Below are 17,189 nucleotides of genomic sequence, written 5' to 3'. Positions count from 1 at the left end.
ACCTCTGTATCATGTTAACAGTACCCCCTTTCACTCTCAAGAGTGATCCAGTCCAGTTTGGATGACAACATGGTTATGCTACATAGAGACTTCTCCACAAAATGATTTGTGCCAAATCTAAAGACAACCCTTTCATTTAACAAAAATTCTCCAACAATCATAAGAGTTTCACATATTACACGTTCCAAGACCAACATTTAAAATAATCCATGATATATAAGAAAGTGATAATATACTGTTACTTCTGAAAAAGATGCATAGGGGTTGAGGTAGAGGGTAATTCTACTTTTTATTCTATATCCTTTTATATAGTTTGAGATTTCTTTACCATTAAAAAATTAAACTTTAAAAAATGCACCCAGAAAAAAACTAAAAACTAAAAGTATCTTAAGTGACTTGTTTCATGAAAGAATTCCTCTATGTAAAAGTCAAGACTTCAGTACATATATCACCAAAATCACCAGTAAATCACACATCAGATACTGAACATGAAAACAAGTTAATATGTGAGGCTCTGAACAGAACCCTTACCATTTAATCTCTGTAAGCACAGTACTGTGTCTTATTTAGCCACCCCATTTTGAATGATGGTAGTCCTCTCAGCGTGAAGTCAAAATCATGGGTAATAACAATTGTAGAATATAAAGACAGGGGAAAGAAACTGAAAACCTGAAAACTGCAGTTGGTTTGACTGGTCTTATATAAACTACATCATTAAGGGACAGCCAGGTAGAAAAAAATAACACCATTTCCCAATGATCAAGAGAAACCAAAAAACTGTTTTTTGGCTGTATGGGAAATGTCTACCCTATCAATGAAAATACTTATTAGAAAGAGAAATACCAAGTGAATTAAAAAAAAAAAAGAAAACAATTTTATGAAGTTATTTCACCAGAATACAACATTGCAAAATTGTGGTGAAGAGAGAGTAATGTGGTTTAAGTAAGCAACTATTAGATAACTAGTTGTGGTTTCTTGGTAGGAGAGGTTTTGGCAATTAGAGTTAAAGGATGTGACTTTTAATGAAAATGTAATCTTATTAATTTTAACAACAGAGTAGGCCAATACAATTTCTTATTAATCTATTAAAATTTGAAACCTTAGTAATTTTACTAACAAAGAAGGTAATTTTTAGGGTTTCCTGCCTATTAAAGGAGCATAGGCATTACAGAGGCAAAAGAATGCTTAACTTTCTGTGAAAGTTCACTGTTGAACTATGAGAACACAGCTGGATTTGACTGTATGATACATTCAGCCAACACTGCTGAGAACCTCCTATAGGCCCAGCACCATGGCGGCAGCAGAAGACACAAACATAAATTAAGGCTGACAGAATTCATGATCTAAATGAAAGAATCAGACCTATAAAATATGTAAATTACAAGGAGAAAGTGTTACTATAGGAACAGTCTATAAGAGTATCTGTTAGAACAGAGATGAGGATGCAAAACACTTCCGCTAACCTGGATTTTGAAAGGCTGAGGAATTCTTCAGGGAGTCTATAGGTATGGAAGGGTATTCCAGGCAAAAAAGGAAAATATTAATTACATGCCTACTTTGTACCAGACTCTTTTCTTGCTAAGTACTTTCAGGTATGAAATCTGATTTAATATTCATGACTTTTTTTTTTTTTAATATATCTTTATTGATTTCAGAGAGAGGAAAGGAGAGGGATAGAGAGATAGAAGCATCAATGATGAGAGAGTCATTGATGGGCCGACTCCTGCACGCCCCCGACTGGGGATCAAGCCCGCAACCCGGGCATGTGCCCTGATGGGGAAACGAACCCTGATGGCCTGGATCCTAGGTCGATGCTCAACTGCTGAGCCACGCCCATCCGGGCAATATTCATGACTCTTAAGTTGGTGTAGTTACCTAATTTTTTTTTAAAGACTAGGAAAAAGACTCAGAGAGGATAAATGATTTGGCCACTGGATCACACAGCTACAGTGTAATAGTACTGAGAGTAAAGCTCCAGTTTGTCTAGTTCGGAAGTCCGTTCTCTTTCCGCTCTTCCACAGCAGAAGAAAAGGCATGCAAGCATGAACAGTGAATACTGAGCCCTGGCTGGTGTTGCTCAGTGGCTGGAGCACTGGCCCAAGTACCAAAGGGCCATGAGTTTGATTCCCGGTCAAGGGCAGGTATCTGGGTTGCAGGTTCGATACCTGGCCCTGGTCGGGTGCTTATGGAAGGCAATCAGTTGATATGTCTCTCACATCAATGTGTGTGTCTCTCTCTTTCTCTCTCCTTCCCCTCCCTCCCTCCTTTTTAAAAAATCAATGGAAAAAATATCCTTAGGTGAGGATTAACAAAAAAGAAAAAAAAAGAAAAGTGAATATTCAAGAAACAGTAAATAAACTGTAAAATGCATGTGAAGTACTGAGGTAGTGACTGGAAATAAAGTTAGAAAAGTAAGCTGAGATAAAGTTATAGGGAGCACCGTATGCTAAGGTAAGTAAGTATACTGAAGGCACTGAAAATCCATCAACTGTTTCTAAGCAATAGCAATATATGATAATATCTATGTTTAAAAAGATAACTGGCAACAATGTGAAAGATAAAATAAAGGATAGAAAGAGTGAAGGCAAGAAGATGAGGTAAAAGAGTAGGGAAAAACTGAGGAGAGATTACTGATAAAACATTTTTTGAAAATGTACTAACTGGATGCTGATCTGGAAATATCGACAAGAAAGTTTCACATAAAGAGAAGCATTCTTTAAATTGGGTAATAATTTTACTTCTCATCAAGACTTGCTAAAAATATTTTTAACAATAAAACTGTTATTTAAGTTCAGTACCCTCTATTTATTATATGTACATTTCTGAATGTATATTATACTTCAAAACAAAAAGTTAAATTAATGCACTGACTGTATCAGGCGGGCCAATCCTAGAACCACTTCAGAGTATTATGTGCTTTAAAATATAAAAAAATAACAACTGCCAATCAATTACATTTATACTACAACTTTAAATATTATATCCTTCCAATAAATGAAATAACATAATAATATAAAAGCATAAATATCTACTGTGAAACAACCAGCAACAGCAACAATTATTTTCATGGTACTAAGTAGTTACCTTTTTTGTTAGAGGAGAGAAGGGTGGTTATCACTCAAATCCTATCTCTTTCCCTTAATTAGAAGGCAATATTTGGCATATACAACTCCCTGTTTAAATATATAAGTATACAAACCTCCTTTTACACCAGTGGAGATGAGAATGGGAGGAAGGCCATCTTCAGGAATAAGGTTCATTGCACTCCCAACAGGACTTCCAACCTGAGTTATGCTTCCGGAGAACACAGAAGTATCTGTCTAGGAAAGCAAATGAGCAAAGTGAGCATTATAGAGAGGTTCAAGACTTTGGCAGAACATAGTCAAGAATATAAATGGGAATTTAAGTGAAAATTTGGAATTCATACTTTTTTTCATACTCATTAATCTGTGGTTTCCTAAAGGACTGGGCTTATACTATGAAAATGTTTCCAATTATAAGTTTCTCCCTTTGGCATCATCAAATCATAGTAATGAGAAAAGAGGCATTATATCCTTGAAGAGGCAAAGCTTCCTTTACCCAGATTTCTTTTGTCATAAAATATATATATATTTTAAAATTGCAGTGAGAACAAAAACAAATTTCAATATTATCTCACAATTTCTGAACTTTTAATATATTTAGGTATACTTAAAGTCTCATTTATACTGCTTTGTCAAATTAACTTTGAGAACAGTGGTGATGGTTGTACAACAATATGAAAGTACTTAATGCCATGGATTGTGCACTTAAAAATGGTTAAGATTATAAACTTTATGTTATATATATTTTACCATAATAAAAAAAGAAAAAAATTAACTTTGATAAAATACAGAGATTAAAATAGGTCATTGTTTTCATTTACTATGCAATGAAATAAAACTTCAAGGTCATTTTTCTTTGCACTAATATGATCATGCCATATTAATAAAGTATACTGCTGCAAAACATATTTTGTGGGGGGTTAAATCCACTTAATTCACAACTTAATAGACTATACTCAAAGATCTATTAAAATCACACTATCCTCTCCATATTTTCTCCATCATTTAAGAAAAAGTTTTTAAAAAGCTTTTTAAAGAGGATTTTAAAACTACTTTTTAACATGCATAACAATGTTTATAGCAGATTTTATTCAATTCATAATAACCTAAGGCTGAAAATAATCCAAATATCCATTAACAAGAAAATAAATTGGGATATATCCAAATGATGGATAAATAATTTAAGTAAAAAATAATATTAATAATAATATTAAATAAATATTAACTTTTGATACATATAATATGGATAAATCTCATAAATATTAGTTTAATAGGCTAGACACAATGTTTGAGTTTAATAAGCCAGACACAATAAGCTATATACATGTTTCCATTTATATGGAATTCAAGAACAGGTCAAAAGAATTCATGGTGATACAAGTTAGAATAATGGTTACCTCAGGGAAAAGATGTAAAAGAAATTTAACAGAAAGGGGTACTGACAAAAAAAGGGCATGAGGGAAACTTCTAGAGTGATGAAAATATTTTATATATGTTTTATATCTTTACCTGAGTGGCGGTTATGTGTGTGTGTGTGGGGGGGGGGGGGGGGATATGTGTGTATCAAGTTGTTTCCCAAAGGTTAATTACCCTATAATTTAGTGGGTTTTTCCTAAAATTTTGCAGTGTTCTTAGTACATCATCACACGAGAGGAAATTTGGAAAATTTTATTGGCAAACCAATATAAACTGATTTCAAGGCACAGTACAGGAAATAAAGTAATCTATTTTAACTCATTATTTAATGATGCATAAATCCACCTTTAATATCATAAGAAGTGGCCATCTGGCCTCTACTTAAATACTATCTGTGAAAAGGAATTTATTTCATTTATTGAGCACCTGTTAACTGCCAGGCACTCTACTAGGTCATAAAGGTGAGAAAACTATATTCCAGTCTGACCTTAAAGAATTTGTTTTCCCTTGTTTTACCAGATAAATATTAAAATAGTGTGCTAACAATGTGAGAGCACAGAAATAAAGTAACTTGGTTTAGTTTATTCTGAACTGAGTTCAATCTTGTATTCCTATAACATTCATTCACTAGAGCTTCCTCATTCACTCCAAAAAAATTTTCTGTTAACCAGAGCAACTGGGCAAGAAAAACAACAACAAAGGCATCCAAATTAGGAAGGAAGAAGTAAAACTACCACTATTTGCAGATGGCATGATTCTATATAGAGAAAACAATAAAGATTCCACCAAAAAACTATTAGAAATTAAAAAAAAACAACCTATATTTTAAGAACCTATCATATAATTTAAAAGATGTAAAAAAATTTAATAGAAAACAAAAAGTCATCTCTGTATAAACATTATAACATTAATTATAGTTATAATTGATTCAGGCAAGAATTGTCAAAGGACCGTAAAATCATTTGTGGAAAGATTGCTGGGGGAATAGGACACTCACTGTCTCCAAGTATCACCCCTCACATTACTTATTAACTGCAAAGAGGAAAAGCTTCTTTTGCAATGGAGAAACACAGGAGACATCAATTTAACCAATTATCAAACCGATACTTCTTGATATGTTCCACTAAGAAATGATTATCACTTATGTAGTAATATTCTTGCCAAAAATGGCTCTTTCTCACCATGGCACTCGAGAGAGGCCACCACAGAACCTGGGGAACATGGTTTGAAAACCAGTGTATCAAGGAGCCAGGATTCCCTCTAGCACGACCTCTAGCTACAGGGGTAACCTGAGCTCACCTGAGAACAACCTTCATAAGAAACTTTCTCCTCAAAAAACTTCCAAATATAGAACAAACAAGAACTGATTTTGCCACATATACTTTTACCCCTATACACGCACACATGTATGCACATACACATATGCACATATGCACTAAACTGTATCTAAACCTATAGGATTCCACAGAAAGGTCACTCAACTTAGAAAAAAGCAAGGCAGAGGCAGCACATGCTAAGTAAAGTTAAATACTCACTTTCAGTTGCCATTTTGTTTTTCTTACCTCTGCTGGTAGAGGACTGGTAGTTACTGGCTTGACTGGGTCATGTGACACAGCCAGGGCTCCTGCAGAAGAAGTTCCATTCATTGTTAATTTGGCTGCATCAGCAACTTCTCCATTAGGCAAGATCCCATCAGCAAACCAAACTCGCCTCTGCTCTCTGGGCTGAGCCACTTAAGGAGCCAGAAAAATAAAACAGGCATCAATGTGACATCGGTAGGGTTTCTAACATCAAAGAGAAGGCCACCAATTCCAGATGTACAAAAAAAAAAAATCACTATTTAACATCTTATAACTAGAACTATCAGAACTGTAACTGTGTGTAAAAGTGGTTATAAATTAATAAAATACATATTTAAATATAGTTCTATAACTTATTTGTAAAGATTTAAAACATTTTGGTTTAAAATATTAAGAATTCTTAAATACACCTATGATTATATCACATACTCTGTCCCATGTCACTAAAAAAGAAATCAAAGAAGGTGTTTTAAGTGCCTAGGAAATAAATTAATAGTAGGGAAAAAATATCTAGCAGTAGACACCCACATCTCCTAAAAATATGAGGTTCTACAGGAAATAAATATTTGGAAAAGTGCTATGGTATTTTTAAAGGGCAAAAGATGCCCTGAAGAATGCTGAAGAATTATGAATTAATAAAGGAAGAATTGGCATAGACATGTAAGAACTGGGAAGCAAACTGACCAGATCTTTGCCTAAAGTGTAACTGAAGAAGAAAAAGACTGATCTGGCAGTGCAAAAGTAGTTGGTATTTTAGTAAAAGGACAGGGAAAAGCTGGAAACCTGAATCCGATGAAATAATATTTTTAAATCCAGTTTTAGAAATCAATTCAAACAACCAAAACAAAGAGAGACTAAGGAAGAACAACAAAAACGACAAATGAAGTAAAGAGAATAAAGATTTTAAGAAAGCAAGCCTGAACTCATAAAAATACAAAGAGTATCACTATGGGATGATCTGAAGAAAGGAGAAAATGGGGAAGAGTATGATAACATCAGTAGAAGTCTGATCTTCAAAAGGGGAGGAGGGCTATTAAGCAAGGGGAAGGGAATATTACTAGACAAAAAGACATAAAATTAATGAAAGAAGATTGATATTCATTATCAAGGAATACTTCCTAACAAGATCATTTTAAGGAAATATATAATTGTTACTTTTACTGATAATCCCCTGAACTTACAAAATGCCTTTCATCTGACAATATCATAGTCATAAAGATATAATTAAAATAAGTTGAGCCTACAATTTTCTACTTATCATATGATATAATCAGAATTAAAGTTCTGGATTTTATAAAGACCTATGGACCTAACATAATATTTTCATATTTTTATATGAATAGATTAAAAAAGAAAAGAAAAAATGGCCCTGTATATGCCAAAAAGCGATGGGCTGGTCAGAAGGAAGAACTCTCATTTTCATCACTTAGTGAACTCCTACAAAGAACATTAAAGTAGGCATGAGGTTAGGATTTTACAGGCAGACTTCAAAATCTGCATCTCTTTTCAAGTATAAGCGGTGTAATTACTCCATTCTAAAACTGGAGAGAATACTGGCATATTTTTAGAGGTGCCTCCAAAATACCAGGCAACCCTATTCTTTACTTGCCCAGAAATAGTCTAACACATTTCTCACCTTGTTCTTCCACTTTAATAATCATCCAAAGGGACTTATCTGTAGTGTTTTAAAGACTTGTGCTGTAAAATCACATCAGCACCTTTTCAGAGGAACTTGGTGAGGAAAAAGAGAGAGAATAGCACATGATCCCCTACCTTCTGCTCCAGGGTGCTTTAAAACTCCCACAGGTACCATCACAGTGGGAGGTGGAGAGCTCAGGGCTCCTGAGGCCTGAGCTTGCTGCAAGGGAGGGATAGTAGAACAGTATTCAGCAGGATTGTTAGGGTTAGGGCTCTGGCTTGAGGCACTCATCATGTTCTCCCAGGCTTGAGCTAAAGCAAATACAGACACAATCAATGTGAATGGATTGCAAAATATGGACATCAAGACCTCCACAATATTGGGTAAATAATGTAGCTCCTCCTCATTAATACTAATAGCATGTCTCTCTTCCAGTTGGTGAAGTAGTATTAAGGAGATATGTAGTTTTATTCAATAAAGGAGACCACTTAGTTAAGTAAACTATTTGGAAGCAACAAATAAGAATTACAAGATACTTCTGATACAGACTGATAGGCCTGAGGTTAATGACTAGGCCCCTGGCTTCTTTAAAGGAAATCACACATTCCCTTAAGAGGGAGTGAAACAACATCAAACTTACTAAGGATCTGCACCTGGGATGGGATTTAGACATTTGGGGTGGAGTAGGGAGGTTTAATGTTCAATACATTTTATAAAGTTCCATCAAAAATCAATATCAGGGGCTAAAATAGCATGACTCCATTGTATAATATTTTCTTTGTAATTTCGAGACTTTTAGGTTCTTCTCTTAGTTGAGGTAAAATCTCATTTGAAAAATTCTGAAGCCTAGAGCTCAGGAGAATGCAAGTCAACAGTTTTGTGAATTCTGCTTTTGTGCAATCATCACCCTGTGCAAAAGTATCCAGCAAAAACAACCATTTCACATCTTTGGTGTGTCTCAAAAGCACAGGACCCATTTGAACATGAAATGTGCCAATATCATACAAGTGCTATCAAGCAATATAAATGCTCACAATGTGTTAAAATACTGTATAGTCTATAATTTAACTAAATACTGATATACCAGCTACTGTCTTTAAAGTAAATAGGATGAAAGATGCTACAGAAATGAAAGCTATCAAATTTTATATTCCAGGTTCAGGTAATATCACACGCCCAGGAATAGACACCACCCAATTTTTTTAACATCTTTTTAAAAATCTCATTCAACATCAAAGAATGATCCATAAGATTTTGAATATTTATTGCCTCCAAACTGCAGGATAAGGCTGGAAACAACAGCTATGTTCCTTTGAAAGCACAGGCAGAAAGAAGGGAAGAGAAAAGGAAAAAGGAGAGGGAACATTGAAAAGCATCAAATTAAATATTCAGTAAAAGACCAGGCTAAGCCATGCAAGAGGAAAGACACTGGAAAAACCAGGAAAAGTATATTATTTTAGGATCCCATTAAGGGTATCCTTGCTTAATAAAAAGTAAGTAGTTCATATGAATCCTCTGCCATTTCCTTCATCTTTAGCTTTGTCAAGTTAAAAAAAGCTATCAAGTTGAAAGACCTCATCAAATAAAAGAGGTATTGGGTACTATAATTAAGCAGGATGCTCTTAACTGTGGATATATGTCTGAAAATGAAAGCAGGAATAAAAATCACCAATTGATCAACAGAGTGAAATAACCACCATCTAAAAAATGACTTTTAAGAGTAAAGAGAATGAATACATATTTGATCAAAATTATAAGAATTCAGAAATGGGAGGAAATTGGGAAGCTCACAAAGATTAGAACAGATCAGATTAATCGACATGCAATAGGTTAATAAACCAGCAACAGGAAAACATCACTATGAGCAACGGAGACAGACAGAGCAAGAGAGGCCTAGAGCAGGTAAGTTTCAGCTTCCAGGTGGCACACTACCCTGGCACAGGCAGCAGTGGTAGCTAAGTGCAACATTTTATGTCTATTAGTAATTGTTCTGACAACTGTACGAAGATACAGCTAAAGAGAAAAACAGTAAAGCCTAATCAATTACATATCTCTTTACGAGAACACTCTGGTGGTTTTTAGCTAAAATGCCTTGGATTCATTTCCAATCCTGCAAAAGAGGAGCACTGGATAAGCTATATTTACCTTCTTCTGGCCATATTTTTTTCTTTAACAAATAACTATATTTAAAATCATTATCCTTATAACAAATCTAAGTAGTATTAAGGAAATAACTGATAGAGAAATGCAACTTTCTATTTGATCCTAGATGCTAAAATATTTATTTTTAATAAGGTAAATGAAACAAGATGTTACTAAGAATATATTTTAAGTTATTAAGGTATTTCCTAGAAAGAGATAGCTTACTTGAAAGGACAACTTCAGTCCAATTTTAATATTTCGTCATCTAAGTGGTCAATAGCTCCCTACCCCCATCCCAGTCCAACCATTTCACAGGAACATTAACAGCCACATAGCACCAGATTTCCACAAGAACTTTCATTCTTTCTGTAAAACTTACCTGACCTTAGCATTCATTCATTATATTAGGCACAGGAATTCTGAAATGCTAAAATATTTTCAAAACATGGGAATTTAGATCAATATTTTCAGTTAAAGTTATGACATTTCAGAAGCTAAACAACTTGTAGAGAAAGGCAGGAAATTCTCTTGTTCTCAATAACTGTGAATTCTACCTGTTTTAATACTTACCATTCATTAGCACTGAGTGGCAGATTACACATACTCTAGCTTCCTTTCTATCCATGTATAACAATTTACATTTCAGGCTACAGCAGGATGCACAGAAAACCTGCAGGAAAAAAGAACATACTAAATTTACTTAGGATCACAGTATAAAAGGAGTAAACCAGTATTGACCAACACTGACTGATAGGAAACCTTATTACTACAACACTAAAGACATCAAAGGAAAATGCAGTTGAGGAAGCTGGGCACAAGACCCAATTCAAAAGCAAGTGTGTGAGTTCACATGTCTGCCAGCAGTTAGGTAGACATGAAAAATAAAAATCTTAGCCAAGATCAGCAAATAAACAGCGGCAAGGAGGAGGCAGAGGGGGTCTGAGCTGTCCTTAGGCAAAATTCCTATACACAATATCAAATAACATAGGCATTTACAGATAGTTACACCTGCTATTTCTGTTTGGAAAGGTAAGATAGCAGGGTGAAATAAGCAAAGATTGAGAATTCTGGGTTTTAACTTCTGTTTTTTACTACCCTTATGTATGGACTAATAATCATACCAACTGTTTTCACTAGCACCTTATTTCCACCTTCCAGGGTCGGCCCTTGATAATCTTACTTCTTTCTCCCTTCCACACCAGGCAACAACAATCTCCTTAGCTCCCTGTGAAGATTTATTTTTTTGAGAACTCATTAGTCAATATCAAAGAGAGCTTCATATAAGCAGAAAGCTGTTCCCAGGAGGGTAAATTCTACTAATCCAGTTTTTATGGCACAGATGTATCCTATATCTTACAAAGATGAACCAAGAAATGAAGTCATATAAAAGACAATGTGAGAGAGATCATCTTCTCTCTTTCTAGGTATTATTAATATGTCTAGCTACTATGATTACCAATTTATAGTTTTCAGAGGCTTTATATTTTCAAAGTAACTCCATGATGTAGGAAGAACAGGGGATATATTATTATTTTCTCTCAGAAGAAACTAAGTTTGGATGGTTAAATGATTTGCTCAAGTTCACAGCAAACTGCATCAATACTAGGCACTTTACACCTATAATCCCATTTGACCTTGAAAATTCTATAAAGACACTTATTTATAAATAAGAGAATTAAATAGACAAATGTTAAGTAACAATGCTCATACAGCCAATAAGTTACATAAGTTTCCAAGGCTCTGTTCTTAACCACTATGTAACACTACTTAATACTAATTCACATATTTCATTTTAATTTGAGACTTCACTTCTCCCTCACGATGACCACATCCAGTCAGTCACTAGGTCCTGCTGATTTTCCCTCTTAAATAGTTCTCCTCAAATCCCTTCTCTTTCTCTCCATCACTAATGCTGCTGCCTTTTTTCAGGCCTTTATTATCTGAAGCCTAGAAGATCATAATGATCTGCCCTTCTAATCTTCAGAAGTATCTTTCCAATACATCTTTCACACAAATATGAAATGACAGAATTTTCTAAAAAGTAAGTTCAATTATGTTAATATTCCTTAAATCCTTCAATAATCTTTCTAATCAAGAGGTAAAAACAAAAAGACATAATTTACTCATTTATTCCACAAATATTTGAGCCCTGACTATGTGCTGGGCACCACACTACTCCACTGGGTGTGGCAGTGAACAAACAGACATAGTCCCTGCCTTCATGGAATTAATGGTCTATGGAGGTTACAATCTAAAATCAAATATTCACACAAGTAAATATAAAACTACTTGCTTCAAAAAAGTGCACAGTAAAATAGATAATGTAATCTAGGCTTACCTAGATTGGCATGGTCAGAGAAGGTTTTATTTAGAAAATGACAGAGATAAAATCTGAAGTATAGGTAAAAGTTTTCTAAGCATAATATGGTACTAAGTGAAACAATAAGCAGGGGAAATGATATGTGCACAGGTTCCATTAGGAGAAGAAGCATGGCTCCATCAAGGAAGTAAAAACAAGCAAGAAGCCTGAGAGTTACGGCTGCATAGAATAAGAGAAGGCCATACCAAGCAAAGTTTCTACAGGTTGTATGAATAATTTTGGTCTTTTCATTACAGCAATGGGAAATCACTTAAATGTTTTAGTCAAAGACACAGACATGACTGTATCTGCATTGCTGCAATGTAGGGAAAAAGATAGAGGGGAGCAAGAATGGATTTGGGATGGTTCAACATACAAAAATCAATCAATGTAATATACATTAACAGAATGAACGGGGGGAAATCCACATGGTCATCTAAACTGATGCAGAAAAAGCATCTGAAAATACTCATAACAAAAAAACACTAAAAAAACTAGAAAGAGAAGGAAAATACCACATCATAATAAAATCCACATATGAAAAAGTCACAGCAAACATCATACTCAATGGTGAAATACTGAAAGCTTTTTCCTCTAAGATCAGGAACAAGGCAAGTATGCCCGCTTTCACCTCTTCTATTCGACATAATATTGGAAGTTCTAGCCAAAGTAATTAGGCAAACAAAAAGAAATAAAAGACATCCAAATTGGAGAGGAAGAAGTAAAATTATGTTTGCAGATGATATGATCTTGTATGTAGAAAACCCTAAAGATTATACCCAGACACACACAAAACAGAACTAATAAGTGGATTCAGCCAAGTTGCAGGATACAAAGTCAATGCACAAAAATCAGTTGTGTTTAACAATGAACAATTTGAAAAGGAAATTACAAAAACAGTTCCATTTGTAAAAGCAACAAAAATAATAGACTGGATAAAATATTTGTGCTATATATAGTGGACAAAGAGCTAAGATCCATTACATATAAAATACTTCAATAAACTAATAAGAAAAATACAAATACTTTCAAGGAAAAACAGGCAAAAACTCACACAAGTAAATTCACAGAAAAATATATAAGACGGTCAATGGTACAAGCAAGGATTTTTTTTAAAAAAAACTGATATTATCCGATGATGGTGAGGGTACAGAGAAAAGAGAAACTTCCTCTCATATCCTGCTGGTGGTAGTATAAATTGGTAGGTTAATTTAACAATATTTTAAAAAATTATAAATGTTCATTCCCTTTGGCCCAACATATGCAATTTTAAAGATAGGTCATAGTAAGAACATCTACATGTACAAAGAGATGTACACAAAAATTATCTCTGTACAGCTTGTACTAACCAAAGGTTATAAACAATCCAAATGTTCATCAGTACAGGAACATTAATTAAATTGCAGTATAATCATAAAATGGAATTCAGCCTGTAAAAAGAATGAGATAGTTCTGTTTGTACCGACTGATATGGAAAACTAAAGTAAAATAGATAAGTTGGAGGATGAGAGTTGGATAGAAATCGGGCCTTTTTCTTTCTCTCTTTGTTTTATATAATTTTTAGATGTTGGATTGGGATATTTTAACTTTACTTTGAGATTGTTTTCTGTATTTAAAAAAATGGAAGAAGAGAGATTCACCACAGAATTTATATGCATATATGCATAACCCAAGGACACAAACAATGGTGTAGTGAGGGACGGGGGAGGAAGATGGAAGGGGTCAATGGGCAGAAAAAGGGACATCTGTAATATTTTGAATAAAAATTTTTTTAAATAAAAAATAAAGCCATTAACTGTAAAATATATATATGTTGATGTTTCAAGTTGCATTGTGTCTGTCCCAAATACATACGTTGAAGTCTTAACCCCCAATTCTTCAGAACGTGACTTCATTTGGAGAAAGGGTCTTTACAGAGGTAATCAAGTTAAAATGAGGTCATTAGGGTGGGCTCCTAATCCAATATGACTGGTAGTCTTATAATAGGAAAAATTTGGACACAGTACACATATACAGAAAGAATAACGTATGAACATAAAGACAGCCACCCTACAAGTCAAAGAGAAAGACATGGAACAGTCCTCAGAAGGAATCAACCCTGTCATCACCTCAGTCTCAGACTTCTACCCTCTGGAATTATAACACAATAAATTTCTGTTGTTCAGACACCCAGTTAGTGGTATCCTGTACAGCAGCCATAGAAAACTAATACAGTTGGGAACTTTCAGAAATAGAGGGCTTGTGCTTTAGAAAAATAACCACAAGTAAAAATGAAAAAAACAAAACAAAATGCCCCCCCCCCCCCCAAAAAAACCTCACAAAGATCGATTTTTTAAAAACCAAGGTAGGGGGCAGCATAATGCAGTTGAACAAAAGATCCAAGAATATCCATCCTTCCTAATATCCTATGGGCCTAACAACAGTGTGGGATTAGAAAAAGGCACAGAAATTAGTTAGAAAAGCAGATGACTTGCCAAGAAACTACCCAGAATGGAGAGGAAACAGGACACAGGCAGGGGATGTATTTCTGTAGAATCACCTATGCTAGGGAATTACATGGAAATTGAATGTCACATACACAACAACACTGGACGGTGCCTGAGTGACATAGTGTACCACAATACGAAACAGATAAAAGACCTGGAAACACTAACCCTGTTCTCAAAAAGACAAAGACTATGATGTAATAAAATACTCAGGTCAGTAGAATTAGTACCTAAATTAGTATCTAAACCTAACAGAAAAGATAAGCAGAAGAGATTTGAAGCAACTGAGCAAGGGTTAATAATTCTGGATTTAAAATTACTAGATAATACTGAATTTGTCTGCCATGAACCAGGTTAGTCAGCGTTTCTCAACTACGGCACTTGGCATTTTGGGTGGGCCATTTCTTTACTGGGCAGCATTGTACTGTTTATTAACACAGGATATTTAACAGCCCCGGTCCCAGATTACTAAATTCCAGTAGCAACAGCAGTCACTGTGAAATGAAAATTATCCCACCACATTTCAAACATCATCTAAATACTTTCCTCAGTTTTCTGAGCTAGAGGCACAAAGTCAAAGAGTAAAGTCAGTCTAGAAAAATAAAAAATTACATATTTATATACAAGAGCTTAACTTATTATACTGCTGAAATATCATACCTTATACCTTTATTGTTACAACTAGCACAATCTACTGCAATCTATTGCACTTATTCTCCATTTTCCCAAACTAGAATGTCAACTCCATGGAGCAATAAAGTATTTTAATACTGATATCACACTGAAATAAAATAGGCACTTGACAAATATTTATTGCTTCCTTGATTAGTAAAATTACTGCACAAATGAATACATGGAGAGACAAATATTAATATGCACTTATATGGGAAAGGCTGTATCATACATGCCCAAATTTACAACTTGAACAATGACAAACACATTTTAAGCAGCTTATTAATAATAGTGACCTCAAGTTTTATAGGCCAAATGGTTATGAATGACCTTAAATGATAAGATCTATATGACCTAACGGTAAAAAAAATTATGATGATTTATAATACATATGCTATAAAATGTTCTAGTTAAGTGTTGGTTTAAATGTTCCATTTGTGTGTTTACATGAAATTTCCTTTAATGTGGCACTCCTGGGTCCTAATCTTAACTTTATCATTCACTAGCCCTATCTAAGTAGTCACTTTTGATATCATGACTTTCCTAACTCCTGCTGCCATTCTTAGAAAAACTAAATTCTCATTCCTCAATGATCCTAACGTATTTTGTTCATACTGCTAGTACGAATGAGGAGATATGATCATTGGGAGAAGCAGTATGAAGGAAAACATACTAGGTTTAACGTTGGCTCTAGCACTTTCAAGCTGTGGCCTTGGAAATATTCCTTGACTTTTCTGAGCCTCCAATTCTTGATCTCTCAAATAGGAAAAAATTAATAGAACATAAAGCACACATGACTGGCTCTTAATATACTGTATTATAATTTGTTGTGGGGTGGTCTATTTGTCTACTCAGATCAGTGGTGTACAATTTTTATTTTAGGGTTTTTAAAAAATTCCAGAAATACTCCTCTCCCACATACTTCTCTCCCCACTCACTGAAATCAGTGCCCTTGATTATAAATATCTCATTTTATGTATCTCTGAATTTCCAATACCTAGCTCAGAACCTTATATACATTAGATGCTTAATACATACTTGTTATATACAATAAAGAGAATTCAGCTGCAGATATTCAGAGAAATTACTGAATTTGCCTACTTTCTACTAGACTGGAACTAAATTTCTTTTTCAACAGTAAACACTTATTTTATAAAATTACATTGCTTGGGGTATTTTTCTAGCTACATTCCTAGTATAATCTGATTAATTTAATACCTAGAAAAAGTACACCTACATTTATAAGCTCAAGGATTTTTCTGAGGAGCTCAAGGATTTTTACAAGTATTATCTCATCAATTTTTAGAATACTCCTGAGGTAACTGGAGATGAAAAGGGAAAAAAGGATGGAACATAAATCCATAATCCATATGAATTCAGAAATTTCACAAATTCCACTGTAAAAGTCCATCAAATTTTAAAATATATGTGCATTTTGCCACCATTTTCTTTCTGAATCAACCTCAATTACCTATTTACTCATTACATCTAGATATGCTGGTCTGGAACAAAAGTGTTTTTATTATTTTCTTAAGAAAGCAAAATTTTCAGAAAGTGCTAGACACAGTAAGCAAAACTACAATAAAAATGATGACTCTAGCTCTGGCCAGATTTGCTCAGTGGTTAGAGCATCGGCCCATGGATGGAAGGGTCACAGGCTTGATTCCCAGTCAGGAGCACGTACGTCAGTTGCAAGTTCAATCCCCAAGGCCCCGGTCGCAGCACATGCAGGAGACAACCAATCAATGTCTCTCTCTCCTTCTCCCTTCCACCCTCTCTAAAAAAATCAATGGAAAAAAATATCATCCGGTG

General features: G+C 34.4%; 1 protein-coding gene across 2 annotated transcripts in view; it reads right to left on the bottom strand.

The window, feature by feature from the left end:
* Positions 1-17,189, bottom strand: part of ZFYVE9 (zinc finger FYVE-type containing 9) — a 91,360-nt gene that overhangs the window by 33,532 nt on the left and 40,639 nt on the right. For both annotated transcript variants that reach the window (XM_087820432.1, XM_087820431.1), the window contains 4 exons: positions 10,431-10,530; positions 7,853-8,029; positions 6,062-6,231; positions 3,200-3,320 (listed from right to left, as the gene is read on the bottom strand). In XM_087820432.1, coding sequence (XP_087676558.1) covers positions 3,200-3,320; positions 6,062-6,231; positions 7,853-8,029; positions 10,431-10,530 — 568 coding nt within the window. The remainder of the gene's footprint in view (positions 1-3,199; positions 3,321-6,061; positions 6,232-7,852; positions 8,030-10,430; positions 10,531-17,189) is intronic.

The sequence above is a fragment of the Miniopterus natalensis genome, chromosome 9, assembly GCF_054644295.1.
Source record: "Miniopterus natalensis isolate mMinNat1 chromosome 9, mMinNat1.hap1, whole genome shotgun sequence".
Taxonomy (NCBI): Eukaryota; Metazoa; Chordata; class Mammalia; order Chiroptera; family Miniopteridae; genus Miniopterus; species Miniopterus natalensis.
This window is presented reverse-complemented; position numbering and strand designations above follow the sequence as displayed.